The 17,649-nt window shown below is 33.2% G+C and overlaps 4 protein-coding genes across 4 annotated transcripts; all 4 read right to left on the bottom strand.

Annotated features, from left to right (window-relative positions):
- Positions 1-2,478: 2,478 nt before the first annotated feature.
- Positions 2,479-4,767, bottom strand: LOC120203199 (WAT1-related protein At1g68170-like). The gene is made up of 7 exons (XM_039203539.1): positions 4,574-4,767; positions 4,233-4,292; positions 3,905-4,021; positions 3,555-3,804; positions 3,322-3,480; positions 3,080-3,231; positions 2,479-2,692 (listed from the first exon to the last, which is right to left on the bottom strand). The coding sequence occupies exons 1-7, from the start codon at positions 4,765-4,767 to the stop codon at positions 2,479-2,481; spliced, it is 1,146 nt and encodes a 381-aa protein (XP_039059470.1).
- Positions 4,768-9,390: 4,623 nt separating this feature from the next.
- Positions 9,391-12,137, bottom strand: LOC120203204 (actin-100). Its single transcript, XM_039203543.1, has 5 exons — positions 12,060-12,137; positions 11,183-11,250; positions 10,518-10,911; positions 9,705-10,318; positions 9,391-9,580 (listed from the first exon to the last, which is right to left on the bottom strand). The coding sequence occupies exons 2-5, from the start codon at positions 11,237-11,239 to the stop codon at positions 9,515-9,517; spliced, it is 1,131 nt and encodes a 376-aa protein (XP_039059474.1). The 5' UTR covers positions 11,240-11,250; positions 12,060-12,137; the 3' UTR covers positions 9,391-9,514.
- Positions 12,138-13,549: 1,412 nt separating this feature from the next.
- LOC120203205 (zinc finger protein ZAT3-like) lies at positions 13,550-14,761 on the bottom strand. The gene has a single exon (XM_039203544.1). The coding sequence runs from the start codon at positions 14,483-14,485 to the stop codon at positions 13,550-13,552; it is 936 nt and encodes a 311-aa protein (XP_039059475.1). The 5' UTR covers positions 14,486-14,761.
- Positions 14,762-14,911: 150 nt separating this feature from the next.
- Positions 14,912-17,406, bottom strand: LOC120203207. Its single transcript, XM_039203545.1, has 4 exons — positions 17,354-17,406; positions 15,553-16,255; positions 15,341-15,424; positions 14,912-15,229 (listed from the first exon to the last, which is right to left on the bottom strand). Exons 2-4 carry the CDS (start codon positions 16,253-16,255, stop codon positions 15,132-15,134), a joined length of 885 nt encoding a protein of 294 aa, XP_039059476.1. The 5' UTR covers positions 17,354-17,406; the 3' UTR covers positions 14,912-15,131.
- Positions 17,407-17,649: the final 243 nt, after the last annotated feature.

Genomic DNA, 17,649 nt, shown 5'->3' with positions numbered 1-17,649 from the left:
TAATGAGCTGAAACATTTGAGATTTTCACCCCCTCTACTTTATATCCAAGTAGTTACTGGATGACATTCATGTTGAAAAAATGCATCGATCATCATTATGCATTAGATGGATGCTTTCATGTTGATTTTTCGACTTACTTTTGCAGGCTGAACTGAACAAGAAGAGGTTTAAACAGGTATGGTAATTTATCTGACCTTTTAATTCTATTACTGTGTGCTTTAAACGTATAAGATATATTCAACTGAAGATTCATATTCTGCTAAATCATTTGATAAAACGTTGGAGCAGACGAATTGTTGTCATTGTTCCAGGAAAAAAGTGAAAAACATCACACGTATATCTTTTAAGCAGAAGTTATCATCAGTTCAAGTTTAATTTTTTCTATTGCATACATCATATTGATGCGATTGGTTGATTGGGTTTTTTCATATGATGAAAAGCTACACAACCATAATCAACAATTTCGACTTGCAAGTGATTTTTTCTATGCATAATGCAAAAATAAATGTTGGCAAGGTTTTTCTTGAAAGGTAGTAACTTGTTATTTCGGAGAAAAATCGAATATTGATAAGGACCTCATTAAAAAAATTCTAAATTTAAATGGATTAAAAGAATACATTTATTAATATCAATACAAAAACAAGAATGAATTAATATCAACATATCAAACCAGGCATACCCGAAACCCATTGTCCAAGCATCAAAATCATAACCCAGAAAAGAACAACAACATTCTAACAATCGCAAGGCAAACCAGAAAACTAGCAAGAAGCCAGCAAACCAAAACTTACCATCAACATCAAAGCAACGGTTGCAGCCCAGCACTTCAGACTTAAGAGAAATCACAAAACACACTTACGTCGTCGGATCATGAAGCCGAAACTGTCAACTAGCAATCAAATGAACCCCTCCAAATTTACATTATGAAACAAATGTCCGGCTCCCTCTACGCTCAGCAAAACGTTAGGAGATCGCAACGCCCATTAACCCCTTTCTTTGCCAAAGCGTCAGCAGGGCTATTACCTTCTCTATCAATTAGTTTGATTACACCCTCACATTTAGATGCAAGAGTCGACAACAGCCTTAAAGGCCGCCGACGCCAAACAATAACACTGCTATCTGATTCAATGATTACTATCAACGCCATTTTCAAATAATAACAGAGGCATTTTTCGCTCATTTTAGTGTTAAATTAGAGAAAATAGCGAATAGAATAATCTTTTTGAAAATGGCGAATAGAATAATATGTATTAAAAATGAAATACCATATTAAACATAAATATTAAAATTAAATACTAAAAATCATGTTTAGCCCTTTATTAAAGGATAATATTGACAATTTTATCAAATTTCCACCTGTCATTTTATTCAATCAAACAATATAATATCATTAATTGTCTTTTTCCTTTTCGGTTGGGCCAATAATTTATAATATTTATGATCTCTGTATTCTATTTGTATTGAGTAGTCCATTTCCCCTAATCCAAATGCACCGTTCAACCTTTAACTAAATAAAGCCGCTATACGCCCAAATAACGTACCAGGAAAGGGTTGAAGAAGTAAAGCAACAAACCAAAGTTATTATAATTGCTCTTCATATGTTTTTTTTAAAAAAATTAATCTTACACAAATCTTACGTATACAACTGTTAGGATAGGAGATTTCTAAGAAAAATAATAATATTTTCTTTTACTATTGAGATTGTTTTATTGTTTCTTAATAATTATCATTTTAATATAAGATAAAATCATAATTATGGTTAATATATATTTGAATAAGTTAATAATTAAAATAAATCAAAATTAAATTTATAAATAATTACAAATTTCTTAAAAGTTCAATTAAATTTTCTTCTCGAACTTTAAGAATTCTCATTAAACTTCTTAAAATTATTAAATATTTTAGTTAGAATAATGTATATTCATATGTTCAAACATTTTTCTTTGAATATCGTAATAATTATAGGGTTAAAATTAATGGGCTATGATCCACTTACACAATGTAAAACTCTTTAATTTTACACAGATTTAAGACAGTTAGATAAGTGAAAATAGACGATTGAGATTGACTCCTTATTTTTTTCCCAGTGAATATCTTCTCGTTTATTACTGTTAATCTCAACCATATATTTTCATTCATCAAACGGTCCTAAAATTGTGTAACACTAAAAGAGTTTTATATTGTGTAACATCATCCCATCCCAAATATATATTTATATATGAATAGAACTAATATATATTTTAAATTTGAAAAGAAATTAAATTTTAAAATAAAAGTGAATTCTAGTTATTTTAGTTGTCAACTTAATTAGAAGTCTCCAGTTTATTATTTTTAATAACATATTAAATAAAAATAATAGAGAAAAATGAAAATAAGAAAACTTTACTCAAAGCAATTCCCTCTTTCTCTATCTGCATTTTATCTTCTCTTTTTCTTCTTATATATATATAAACCGATAATTTTCTCTTATTTTTTCCCTATTTCATTGGCGAATCTTTAGTGACAAAAACACTATTGTCGTCGCTAATAATGGAAATGTCGTCTAAAGAAGAAGTAACAACAATTTCTACAGCTTTATTTTCTGAAGAAGGAATCGATGATGGCACTAACTGTCCCATCTTCTTCATTTCCTTGCCTTTTCCCCATAACACGACATACAGTCCCATCACTATTAGCACTGCTCCAATGATGCTGTAATTACACCAAAAAAAATTAATATCATCTTGGCAAAATTACGGTGAAGAAAGAATTATTTGGATACGGTGATTATAAATTATTTTATGATCTATGATATTTATTACATAAATTCGTTAAAATTATATAACGATTTTAAGATGACTATATAATAATTTCATGATCTTGTTAGTATTTCTCGCTAGATGACAGCAATGCAATCCAGACAGTATAAAGAAATATGAAATCATCATGTGGTCAATATATTTTCTTAAAATTTGTATAATTTTACGTATTACTATAATAATCATCTTAAATACTTTATGATGTGATTTATTCATGATTTTTTTACCACAATATTCAACTAATTTTGTCATCGTCTCATATCGATCTCGGGTATTTTACCTTCCAAGATAGAGCTTTTCTTCAAGAAACAATGAGCTTGCAAGGGCCACTAAGATGAGCACCAAAGGGTTGAAAACAGATGTATAAAGTGGACCTCTCATACGCACACACCAAGAGATCAAACCTAACGTTAACCCGAACCCTAAAACTCCCTGCAACAACGGAAAAGAAGATCAGAAACTCTTTATGTCCAGCCATAAAGCTTGAAGATTTGTGTTTATCAATTACAGTAATTAGCATACCGAGTAAGCAACCGTGAGAAGCCTGATGTTCCACCCTAATTTCCACTGGCTCATGTCCTTTTCCATGCACAATGCAAACACAACCGATTGTACCGATCCGATCACGCATATCAGAGCCGTGCTGGAGTAATAACACGGGTATTTTTGGCTCATCATAGTCTGCGAAACAAATGAAAAAGGATCATAAGCTTGGTAGCTTCGTATATGAAGAAAAGATGAAGCTTTTGAATTACCTGAATGTTCAACCAGAGAGCATAGCAGATGCAGCAGGCAAAGGACAAGAGAGCGCCCAATAGTTGGTGGGTAGGGCGTGCATTTGAGGAGTTAAAGCCATGGTGTCCATGAGGAAGAAGGTCAATATGGGTTGATATGTTGATTTGCAGTCCTTTGTAAAATGTGAGTACCATTGCTCCACCTATTCCAATTACAGTTCCCAACACCTTCGCCTTCCCTGGTATTGTTTTAAAAGCTAGCTTTTCCAATCTGTCATAAAATGGGGTATTGGACCCATTAAAGCTCTACACTATTAGATATTACGAATCAAAAGAAGCATACATACATATATGCATACGTGCATACATACCCAATAGTGATGGCCACAATGAAAGTTATGGCTGGAGTGAGATTAGTCATGGCACAAACAAATGTTGCAGATGTTAAGGTCAGGCTTTCTATATACATGTTTTGAGATAATGAACCCCTGCAAGGTATAAAGAAATAGCTTGAATGATGGATAACAATATTCCATTAGTTTAGATATAGATGATTATACTACAATCGTAATATTATTATTCGTCTGTTCCTTTCTCATCGACTAATAACCTAACACCTATAATCCTGTCATTTCACCTAATCAAAATGCACCGTTGAATCTTTAGCTAAATAAAGCTTGGTAGAAGAACTCCACTCACCCAAGTAATGCACAAAGAAATGCTTGAAGAAGAATAGTCAAAGTTAGCTTTGGCCTCTTCCTAAACAAACATTGCAGAAACCAAGGTTAATAGTCGTCATCATATATATATATATATATATAATAATAAAACAATATTTTTGTTTCAAACAGTGACAAAAACTCTCCTACTTGAATCTTGAAGATTATAGCGTCTGAAAACTTTGGAACAATTAATGTTTATGAACTAAGAATAAAGAGAGCAGAATCTGATTCATGTTAAGTTCCTTACTGGTTTTATAAATACATGGAGTGAAAAACAATGGTATTTGAATTGACATAAGAAAAGAGAAGAGAGAAAACCTTTCAACAATGAGAGCAAGAGGAACCATAACAGCAGTGGCGAATATGAATCTGTAAGCCACGATGATCCTCAAGCTCATCCCATCGTTCGCTGCTAATTTGTAAAGCATGTTAACCCCTGCAAACACCACTTGAGCCATCACCATCAACATCGCCGGCTTTAACCCATGCAATATCAACATAATCTGTCCCATTCTTTTCTGTTCAGGGAGACTGAAAGTGGGACAGCTGAAAGCAAGCACCCTCTTTTTGTTTTGTTTTGTGTAGGAAGTATGAGGAAATGGAAGGGGAGATGTTGGAATTTATAAGGTAATGGGGATTCACTTTATGCAGTGGCAGCCATTGCATGTGCTAATGAGTTCTCCCCCACTGCAAACGTAAGGCTTCGCTTTGCTTTTTCAATCTCTCCTCTTTTTCGCCGAGCTCCAGCTTTCTTAATCTGTCGAGCTTTGGAGTTTGGACACATTACCAATCCTTTTTCTCTTTATTCAACAAAATTCCAATCCATGCATTGGTTCTTTTGTTCTTATTTACATTTATTATTTTTCTCTCTTCTATAAAACTTTTCATTTATTAATTTTGAATTGTAATCATAATCATTTTAAATAATTATATTCTTTTATAAATAATTTAATTAAAAGTTTTTAAAATATATATATTTTTTTAAAATTTACATTAAATAAAAATAAAAAAAAAATTATAAAAAAAATAATTGACAAAAGATTTATATCTTATTCGAAAATCATTTTTCTGTTGTTACTCATCTGTTTATTGAAGGTTCTAAAAATTTTAAGAAGTTTTTGAGGTTCTTGAAAACTTTCGATCGTTTTATATTCTCTTGTCCGTTATAGTTTTTAGACATGATCACTGATAAACCCACGTGATTTATCGAAGCTAAAGCTATTCTCTAATAATCATATTTATTTATCATGTAAGTTTAAGATCGTTATCATCGTTTTAGATTTGACATTAATATTAAAAACTTGTATATAAATTATTATGCAAGGTTGAACAAATTATTTTTTTTCTTCTCTCTTGATTGAACTTAATATTCATAATTTTTACAAGTTCACTTACTCTCGATTACTTCTGAAAATTATTGTTTACGGTTTTTCGTTTAAACTAGAATGGATGTACGGTTAAACATTATCACAGTTTTTTTTTCATCAACAAATATTATTAATTAATTTGAACAATTTATATTATTTACTATTTCATTTAAAATAGTAATATATTTTTTTTTATAAAAAAAAACTCATCCCCATTATGTTAATGTAGATTTTATAATAGTATTGACTATTTTATTGAATTAATAATATTTTAAAAAAGTAAACTTTTAAGTTTTTCTTAATTTACTAACATTTGAGAAATAAAAAAAATACTATTTAACAGGAAATAAATTACTAAAATGACATGTTAATTTGAAACACGTGGATAAATGCATGGTTTACGCACGTTAGTGGGTGAAATAGACAAATAAATAATAAGTATTTAATATATTAATGGTTGTTTTTTATAATTGATTTTAATTTATTATTATATATTTTAATTATTTATTTAAATATAAAGTAAAAATAAAATAAAATTGTTTATATAGAAAAATATGTCAAATAATAATTAATAAATAATTTTAAGGCGGTGAAAACGAAACTTGTAGGAGTGTTTGGTACACGAGAAAACGAAGGAAAAGGCGGTGAAAATATAACTTTGCAATAAAGGAAAAACCTCGTTCTGGATGCGTGCATAAAACACTATATTTTAAAATACATTCTCTGCCGCATGTTTGACACGTGACGTGCATTACTTAATTAATGTATAATATCACTACTGATGTTTGATTCTTACGGGCTAATCAGATCATTTGACACATTAACAAGGTATTAGATTGTGACATTGAATTCAGTAGATAAAGTATAATTATTAGTTTTTTAGATTTCATATTCGAGCACCATGTACGTAGACAGTGGCGGATCTACGTTCAGGTTGTCCAAACTCGAATCTTTTTAAATAATTATTTAGGTTAATTAATAATATTATAAAAATAGCACTAAAACATATTGAATTGAAGTATAAAGATTGAAGTTTAAATTTGGGTATAGTAGAGGGGGCATAGCCATAATTTAGGTATAATAAAGTTTAAATAATAAATTTGATTTTAATGCCCTTTTCCCCTCTATTTTATCAATATGGGAAAGGAACGACTAACCTCGTAAATAAAAATGTGAAAGTAATATCATAATTAAAATATAATAAAATAAATAATGACCGCAAATCTTTTTTTTCTTCTTTTTCTTATTTCCTTTTTTTCTTTTTGATTTTACACATGATGGTTCGGTGGTTAAATTTTATTTTATGATTGCTTGTCTATGTGCTCAGATATATTTTGTAAAGCAGCTTGTAAGTTTACTTTAATTTCGTTCGCCACTCCTTTTTTTATTACTCCTTATTTAAAAGAAAGTTTCGAATGTTATTAACATATTTGATTTTTTTTTCTAATTTATTTCATGTTTAGTTTTTTTGATGAATTTAGTCCCTACAATTTTCTCTTTTGATTGATTTCATTATTAATAGTATACCTTCTTTTGTTTTAATAAAATTAGTATTGTTTCAAGGTTAAAAAAATTATCAATAATTAAGTGACAAGAAGTTTTGTATTTCTCAGAATTTTAGATTTGAGTCCTTAAATAGATAAATAAAAATATTAAGCGTCTCTCGTTTAAAGGTCCGACTTGATTTGACTTGAAAATATTCAAAGTGAATAGAATAGTTGAAACGATAATTTAAAAACAATAAAATAATTCCCAACTTGTGTCAATAAGCATTGGTTGAATGGGCATTATAAATATAGAAACATGTGATAAAAGTTATGAAGTCCAGAAGTTGGAAAAATATCTGCATCGGCGAAACCTTTTAATATTTGAGAAAGTAGAGCTCTTTTTTACCAGAACAGCCACATAGCAACATGATATTGGGTGGCTAATGTTTTCGACAAGTAATGGAGACTACTCATTTAAACATTGCGTTCTCCACTACCCCACCTTTGTTTCATTCTCTCTCTCATTTTTTCAGTTATAAATTAATGGTTTTTGCACTTTGTGCCCAAATTAACTAAACAAATAAACCAAACTATCAAGCAAAGAGAGTTCATGAACCATGATCATCAAAGTGGAATATTCCATCACCCAATGCTCTGCAAACATATGGGGAAATTAATGATGTGAAACACACACTTACACACATTTGTGTTTGTATCGCACGGTTTATTAGTGCTCTAATTCAAGAGATTAACTGGTTAATTACTATTAATTACTCACAAAAAGAAGTCCTTTGAAAGGTACTATGATAGTTTAATATTGGTATAATTGTGTATAAAATGTACAGTGGAAACAAACAAATCAAAATCTCCTGTGATAGTGTTGAGTTGCAGGGGAAAGTTCAATTAGAAGACATATTGCTCAAATTATATTTGTACAAGTGCAACCCATTTTAGAGATGGTCACAATATATATCATTGCGCATGGACAATCTGCATATTTTTAAGGATTTTTTTATCTTCTCATATGGATCTAAAATGAAAGGGACATCTAGACTTGTCTTTTAGTCGAGTTGGTTGAAATAATTTAAACCATGTTCGACGAGTTTTAACATTATTATAACGTTTCGATTCCTATCGTTTTATGTCTAAATCATTTTAGATCATATTATTTTAACTTTGGTGATTTAAGGAATTTTTGGGTGGAGGCATTACGAATTTGAGTCATTTTTGGGTGGAGGCATTACGAATTAAATCTTCAAATTATCAGCTGAAAGGCTGAAATTTTCTGCAAATGAAAAACCACACATTGACTTCATTTACCAATAGTACTAAGTTAGCAACAGAGATTTTTCTTTCATGTTGTCAAATTCACAGAGCATGAACATTGTCCATCTCATGTTGGTACTGATAAAGTTTCCTTTTGCCTCGGTAGTTTTTTTTTACTTCATTTGGACAACTGAGCTGGTGTGGCTCCCTCAGGTTCTGGGTTCTTCCATTTTAGCCTTTTCCCTTGCCTCTCTCTCTATATTGTCATACTTCTTATGCATCACAAAGAAATCAAAAATTAATTAGTATTCTTGACATATATTTGAACATAAAAATCAACTTTCGCATAGTAGGCATTGGATAAGATTTGATTAAATTTATTGGTTGATTCATAATACCTGTTCGAGCAAAAAGGCAAGAGAAACTTTTTTGGATTCCTCAACTTGCATAGCATTGTTTTCTATATTTTCAGGCTTGGCAAAGGGGAGATAGATCATCCCTCATTTCCTTTGGCCCACTAGCACAAGCACCCATATCTGTTTTTCTATAAAAACCCAGAAAAATGTAAAGAGAGAAAGTGGGAGATTTTACCCTTTTCTTAGAGAGAGAGAGAGAGAGAGAGAGAGAGATAAGGGTTTTAAAAAGAAACTAATGGAAATAATGAAATGAAGTCCTTTTGTGATGGGACTCGGTTGCCATTGGTGAGGCGTGGGGGGCTTTAATAGGGTTTTTGATTTCTCTGTTTTCCAATGGTGCTGAATTATCGTTGGGAGGTAGTGCCTGTCTGATATGCATTATAAGTTTACTTGGTTTTTTGTTCAATTATATCTTAAAATAAGGAAATTCTTTGTATAAATTTGCCAACAATCCAACAGGAAAACAATTTCTAGGGAGTAGAAGATGGTCCGACAAAATGCACCCAATAGAAGAAAAATCTTGGCCTAAAACAACTATCAAATTCGAAAACAATACAAGACAAAAGTAAATCTGGATAATGTTTAATACTCTGGGAGGCACTCGAAAGCATTAAACTATATATACCAGAATCTTTCCTCCATTGACCCAAAAAAACCAAAGCTTAAAAATGAAACAAACTTAACTAACACAGACACGTCTGGCATTCAGATGCTACGTTCAAATCAGAAGCACTTCCTGTGGACAATAGCTGGGCCTGATTCATCATATTCACCCTTGGAAATCCACATCTGCAGCATAAAAAGTAGACGATAAGCAATGAAAGTTGATAGCATGCTATATGCATCCCCAGTAAATATCCCCAAATGAACTATACTCTGGAAATTAGAAGGGTGAGCATGCACAGAAAGTTACCTGCTGGAAGGTGCTAAGAGATGCCAAAATGGATCCTCCGATCCAGACACTGTATTTTCTCTCCGGAGGTGCAACCACCTTGATCTTCATGCTGCTTGGGGCAAGGGCAGTGATTTCCTTACTCATCCTATCAGCAATTCCAGGGAACATGGTTGATCCACCACTAAGCACAATGTTTCCGTACAGATCCTTCCTGATGTCAACATCACACTTCATAATGGAATTGTAAGTAGTTTCATGGATTCCAGCAGCTTCCATTCCAATCAGAGATGGTTGGAAGAGTACTTCTGGGCAACGGAACCTCTCTGCTCCAATTGTGATAACTTGCCCATCAGGCAATTCATAACTCTTTTCAATAGCAGAGCTGCTCTTGGCAGTCTCCAACTCTTGCTCATAATCAAGAGCAACATAAGCAAGTTTTTCTTTCATATCACGAACAATTTCCCGCTCTGCAGTTGTTGTAAAAGAGTACCCTCTCTCAGTTAAGATCTTCATCAAGGAATCTGTAAGATCACGTCCAGCAAGGTCTAAACGGAGAATAGCATGGGGGAGAGCATAGCCTTCATAAATCGGCACTGTGTGGCTCACACCATCACCAGAATCCAAGACAATACCTACACATTTAAGAGAATAGAGTTGGCAATAATGAGAGGAAGCAAATGAAATGAAATCTCCATCCTAGTTTCCAGTTTCCAATATTATATAACAAAATAGAATAAACAGAGCAATGCCTAGTGACTGTAAAGCTAAAATTATTTCAGTTACCAACTCTAGTATAAAATCAAAAACAGTTTCCAAACCATAAATAGATACCTGTGGTACGACCACTGGCGTAAAGTGAAAGAACCGCCTGAATAGCAACATACATAGCAGGAACATTGAATGTTTCAAACATAATCTGGGTCATCTTCTCCCTGTTAGCCTTAGGGTTGAGTGGTGCTTCTGTAAGGAGTACTGGATGCTCTTCAGGGGCAACACGAAGCTCATTGTAGAAAGTATGGTGCCAAATCTTCTCCATGTCATCCCAATTGCTGACAATGCCATGTTCGATAGGGTATTTTAAAGTAAGGATACCTCTCTTTGACTGGGCTTCGTCACCTACATAAGCATCCTTTTGACCCATCCCAACCATGACACCTGTGTGTCGTGGGCGACCAACAATACTAGGGAAGACTGCCCTAGGGGCATCATCACCAGCAAATCCAGCCTGCAATTTGCAAATACAAGAATAACACAAGCATCAACATTTGTGTAGTTAGAACAAATAATTAATAAAACACAAGCCAATCTACAACAAAATGTCTATAGCATCAAAAATGTAAAACAAAACTAGTACATGGCAGAAAATAGAATTACTGTCAATTTTGTCATTATTAAACTTTTCTAGGTAAAAGAATATGGAATGCAATGTCTTTAGGATTCATGCTAAGAAAATAAAACAAACTCATAAACATCAGAAATATAACTTACTAACTAACCTTGACCATTCCAGTTCCATTGTCACAGACAAGAGGTTGAATATCCTCATCCGCCATCTCTTACTAGCCTGTATTAGGAAAAGGAACTGTGGTAAAAATAATATATATATATATATTTCTTGGAAACCTTTTTCCATTATCAAAAGAGGATAACTATTATTAATCCTTTTCAACTCTGGTTTGATAATTCTTAAAACCAACACACTACAAAAACCAGAATCCAAGTACTTTGTTGCGTTGTTAACTGTATCATATCAAATACGAATAATAATTTAATGCGGTTTATATTCTATCTTATTTCCAATAGTTCACGACTTTTACTCTACAGAGCAGGTAAACTCCTAAAACATAAAAATCAAACAATATGTGAATCAGCCATTCCATAACTCAATTTCTGATCATATTAGTCATTAAAGAAAACATAAATCGAAACTACAAAAGAATTAAATACATAAACGATATAACACCCTACCCTACAACCGAGTATACACCAAATAATACAGAATCTGTAGTTCTCAAGCAAATATCAATCCATATTTCACCGAGATCTAGATGAATCAGAAATAGATATCAATTTGATGCACGAGGAAATCAAAATAAATTTCAGATTCCGCGAGCATAAAATTGTAACAATAGCACCTAGCAGATACCATAAAATAGGTAATTAAGTCAAACCTTTAGGCCGATCTAAACCATAAAACACAAATCAGGCCGGCTATTTGACACTGAATAGTGCATCAGGAAGAACAAAACATGGCAGACACGCGATTAGATAACTATATATAGTTATGACATAAGAAACAAGCAAATATAACAAAGTTATAGCCTCGCAGATCAAAGCAATTAATAAAAATTTAAAACAGATAAAAGACAATACCTTGTTTAAGCAAAAAAGGGGTAGAAAATGACAATATTTTCGACAGAGGCTGAAACAGGAGTGCAGAGTGAGGGAAATAGAGGATGCGGTTTTTATATGTGAGCAGAAATTGGAATGAGATGCAAATGAAATTCAACTGAAATTCAGTTTACCTCTGGAAAAGTAGAAGAAATGGAATATTTTGGAGGGGAAATAAGGAATCCATATTAGATGTCTAGATATCCACGTGGAGTCTCTTTAGATTCTTGTAGGTAGGGATTGACATAGTCGGGTTGAGTCGGGTTTGGACTAATCTGACTCAATTCGAAAAATATATATCATCTATCCGACCTGAATCCGATCTGACTCGACCTGAAATAATAATAAAAATATTTTTTTATTCAATAAAAATAATGATTTAATTGAAAAAAAATAATATATAAAAAAATATTATTGTAATTATTCCTAAATATATTAAATAAAATTATATTTTTTCCTGTTGGTCCTAAATACATAAGTATTATTGATAAAGGTATTTGTTTATCTTCCCGGTTTCGACTCCTTCTATGCTCCGTTTTGGGAATTAAATCTTATTAATTGAATAAAATTCACTAAATTTTTAACTATGGGTACTAAATTGAAATAGAAACTAAATGTTAGGTATAATTTTAAAATAATTGAAAGTTTAAGTACTAAATCAAACCAAACATGAAGATTTAGGTACTAAGAGCATAATTTACCCTTAATTGAATAACGTAATATTGATTAACTAATCAATTATATTATTAAATCAAATAATTTAAGTTTTAATAAAAAATTATATATCATTTTAAAAGTAAATATATATAAAAGTTAAATTAAATTATAAGCGAAGGATGTAATTTATTTTGACAATTAATTATAAATATATATTAATCACATAACTAGTTTAATATTCGAAAGTTATATTAAATCGATTCGAATTAAGTTTTGCTCGCTGCGTTGGAATTCATATTATTGAATTGTTTAAATGATGGATGTGTTGAGGCTGGCTAACCCATTTTACATGTTTCCTCCATTCTCATCTTCTTAAAGCGCAGCCAATGGTTGTTCATGTCTGACATCAGGCATCTTGTCAGATTTTGCGCTTCAAATAAGAGTGGGTAATTTTATATATGTTTTTCTTGTCGGTTTTAAAACAATGTTGGGCTGTGGATTTTGCAGAATTTGGATCAAAGAAAGATAGCTGGAAGATTAAAATATTAGATTCAAGAATTATTTACAGATATGGGGTCAGAGAAAGAATCATTGACTTCCACTTATATCAACAAAAATTCAACATTTTCCAAAGGACAAAGAATGTTCAATGATGACAAAGGCTGTGATTCTATGTTAAATGGAAAACCCAGAAATTATATGGTTATCTGAACAGGAACTAATCAAATATATAAATCAGCATACAGAATAATTCTAATCCAAGGTTACAAGTTACATACAACTTTACCGAAGATGCTTAAGATAAAAGAATTTCTTCAGAGACTTAACGTTAAATCCAAAGCTAAGGTTGTAGAATATGAAGAAGATGGATCATTTTCCAGAGGAGCAGGCAGATTCAGGTCCAATCCACAGTCTTCCTTTGCTACCAAAAGGCTGAGCCCTTGGTTCATTGATGTTTCATCCCCTTTCTCCCAATGGCGCCTTTTATGCCTATCCAAGGCCTGACCACTAGAGAACACCCTCAAGCAAATGCTGCATTTCTGACCCCAAACCATCAACTTACTGTAATCTTCAACATTTTCCCTCACCGTGTCGTCGTCATCTCCGCTATGAGCCTCAACGTCGTACACTCTTGTTATCGGGAAACACCCCATGGCGTTCTGGTGGCTAGCCCCGTGGTCCCCCAGTGATTGGGGTGACCCGAAGACCTTCTTGCAACTCGGGCATTCAAACCGGAAGTTTGCGCCCAAAGGTTCAGTTTCTTGAACCCTGGGTTGATAACTTGTACCGCATTCACTCACGCTGGTGGGGGCACCATCAGCCAGCATCAATAAGGACGCTGCAATTTCGTGATCGTCCTCTGTCATCAAGGTATCTACATTATTTGTTGGTTTCACAGGCCAAAAATGATTTGGAGGGGGGTTGATTCCACGCCACTGTCGCTCGGGGTGGCATCGCATGTGTCCGAAAAGTGCTTTCCATGACCAAAACTTCTTCCCACATTCACTACAAGGCGGTGTAATCTTCGGTGCATTAGGGTCAGGTTTCTTGGCATATTTAGGCCTGGAAACAGTTTCAGAACGAGTCGAGAATCCACCAACACCGATCTTTATCAATTTGGACCGTTTCTTTCGGGGTTTCGGATCACAATTCACATTATTGCTTGATGAAGAAGGCGAGCCTAGGATATTATGTTGAGTAACAGAAGAAAGGAATCGAAACCCTGGATCAGAATCGACATTCTCGTTCATTTTCGGAATAAAAGGAGAGGAAGACACCAAAGAGACAATGGAGAGTTGAAAGAGGGAAAATTTGTAAAAACGGTTGAAGTCTTGTGTATGTAGGAGTGTTGGCAGTTTCTATCGTTATGGGAAAGGGAAGTTATGAAGTGGGCGGTTTTTTTCAGTTGGATGTTGGAAACATGGGGTTGTTACGTTTGGATTATGCTTCAGCGCTTTTCACTAAGCATAAAATGTTCCTTGGCGCTTACGGTAGAGCTATAAGCATGCGACTTTGTTTATGGAAAATAAGTTCCCGAAAATATATGTATTCTTTTAAAATTATATTTGTCCGAATTCGATATAGTTAATCGCAAAAATTAAATAGAAAACTATGGTAAGCCAGCAAGGACGCAGAAACTTAAAGAGGATCATTTCACCTCAATATGACAGTACAGTTGGAATTCAAGACCATCCCATAGTTTTGGGTAAGAAAAATATACAGAAGATAATCAGAGTTGAAAACTACAGTAAAATTCCAGATAGTCACAACCACAGTGACAACTGCGGAAAAATACCTAGGATGAATGAACAAAACACGTATAAAAGTTCGTGCATCAACTCTCCAAGGACGGGCTACAACTTTTACAACACTTACTGCCTTGTAATCAAAGCCCTTTCATTTGCATGATTGATCTGATTTAGTTAAGGGTGCTTTATCCATCTTCGTAGTTTTTCCAAGGACATTTAAAATGCCGACACGCTGCAACTCTTTCGCTGGGGAAAAGTAAAATATTAGATTATAATCAAATCCATGATGTAACATAGTCATAGATACCAAGGGTAAAGAGAGAAACGAGCGGAGGAAAAAGGACACAAATAAATTACCTTCCTCCAGTGAGAGCTGAATTGATCTTTTTTCCAGCTCAACAGCATATCTGCTGAGTTCAACTGCGGAAAAACACTGAAGCACTGACAAAATAACATGAATAGATTGTAAATCAGTATTATAAGCTTCTTTTTTTGACATACAGTATTGTAAGAATTTTATAACTGAAAAAGTAGAATATGGTAAAGATTAATTCATCACATCGACATACTCTCGGTATAATCCTCTTGATTGGATTGGTCCAACTTTTTCAGCCGCATCTGCAATTGATAATATAGCTCTTCCCAATGAAGTTTTTTAATTCCTTTTGGGCTATCGAACAAAGGGGAAGCAGCAACAACGGGATGTTGATTGGATTCTAAGGGTGTTAACTTTGTAGCAGACTTCCCAATAGGTAACGGTACTAAAGGTTTGGTAGATGAACTCGTCAAGGATGCCATCGGATGTGGTGCGAATTCTGGAAAACAAGAAACTTTTGAATCCTTTATTAGGGATTTTAGTTGTTTAATTTCCTCCAGTTGTGTGACTTGCCTCATCTGTTGGCAATTACTCGTGCCGATACAGTCAAAAGCACTGTTTTTGCCCAATTCAGCTTCGCATTTTCTCCGGACAGAGACAAGGTGCCTGTTTGCTGCCGTATTGCTGTGAGACTGGCATTGCGAGGGGCTCAGTGGGCATTCAGGAGACGCTCTCTTAGTTCCAGAAACCTTGATAGGATCAATACAAGTTCCTCTATCTTTAGGAAATGGGGAGCTTCCCGTGGAGTTGGGCACAATTCTATTTTCGTTCTGGAGATCTCTCAATGGTGTCTTCTTTGTACCAACTGAATGTTGCTTATCACAAGCGGGCGAGTTATTCTCTGGATTCAGGAGTCCAAGTTCACTGAATTTAGAGTCTAGCATTTGTTGAACCATCTGATGATGTTTGATTCCTGTAAGAAGACTGGTCATAATAAAAGAATCCAAATTAAAACTAATAACTAAATATAACTTCTGCAATCTGAATGACTTAATATAACTTCTACGGAATCAAATACATATTGCTTTCCATAAATAACCAGTAGAGCTCAGATTTGGCTGAAAGTGAAAATAACAATCAAGTCAAATTAAGCACATACCAAAGCAATAATCAGTTCCGAATAATAGATCACTCAGGAAAATTAATCACATGTGTAAAAGGAAAGCACATCATAGCATCAATATTTGCACAAGAATATCCATAAAGTTACGGTATCAAAACGGATTTGTCGACCTAATTATCAGTACTAGAGGCTAGAGCCATAACTCGACCAACTTAAGAAATGGAACTTGGATCATTTGAGAATAAAGCTTATACTAAAATACATTTCAAAATGAATCATGTTTGAAATTGATAACTTTTTTTTTTCAATTCAAAACAGCATAGCCGCAACAAGCTCAGTAAAATCACTATCTTGACCTATTATAAACAGTGATGCACCATAACCCATCATGCATTTTGGTTTGGCTTTCTTTTCACAGAAATAGGAAACAAATTTAGCATTGCAAAACCCTAAACAATTAGGTTACTGTCAGTGACGGCTGAACAGAGTATTTTCACTAATAAATGACAAAATTGTAGATTACATCAACCAAAGGCAGAAACTAACAGACAAAAACAAAGAATCAACCAACATATGCATAATAAAAACATCATTCTTCCAATTTCTTTAAATTCCATCAACGCAAGCACATTACAGACTGCAAAATTTAAAGACCCAGAAGCCCGGATGTTCCATCAAACACAAATTAATCAAATTTTTGGGACATGGATTCTGTAATATGCATTGAAAGAATGCACATTGAATCAAAATGCATAAATTTGAACAAGAAAATCGAAATATTCATTCAATGCTATCAAGTTTTATCATTTTCTGAACACTCAAAATTACCAAACAAGTAAGAGAGAGAGAAGGGGAGGGAAGGGTTAAGGAGATTGAACTGCTATAAATGAAGAAAATCTAGAATTCAAACAGATTCGGACTAGGCATTTACCTTAGCTCGTTGAAAACGCAGAGGGAGATAGAAGAGAAGAGAGCGAGGGAGAATGAAAGGTTTCAAAAGCGGGGAACTTTCAACTTTGCCTCTAACCAAGTAGTTCAATTTACTGTTTAGTCCTTCGTGCATTTTAAATTTCTAAATTTCTTTTAGGAATATAAATGAACGTAGAGCATTAGGTGAATTATTGATCAATTATTCGTATAATATTTATTTGTTAAGCTAAATAAATGAATATGAACAAAATATTTATGTACATTTAATAAACGAATGAACACAAACATAAATGTATT

This window comes from Hibiscus syriacus, unplaced genomic scaffold, assembly GCF_006381635.1.
Source record: "Hibiscus syriacus cultivar Baekdansim isolate YM2019G1 unplaced genomic scaffold, ASM638163v2 tig00009308_pilon, whole genome shotgun sequence".
NCBI classification, from domain to species: domain Eukaryota; kingdom Viridiplantae; phylum Streptophyta; class Magnoliopsida; order Malvales; family Malvaceae; genus Hibiscus; species Hibiscus syriacus.
Note: the sequence above shows the minus strand (reverse complement) of the source record. Positions and strands in the feature narration are given on the sequence as shown.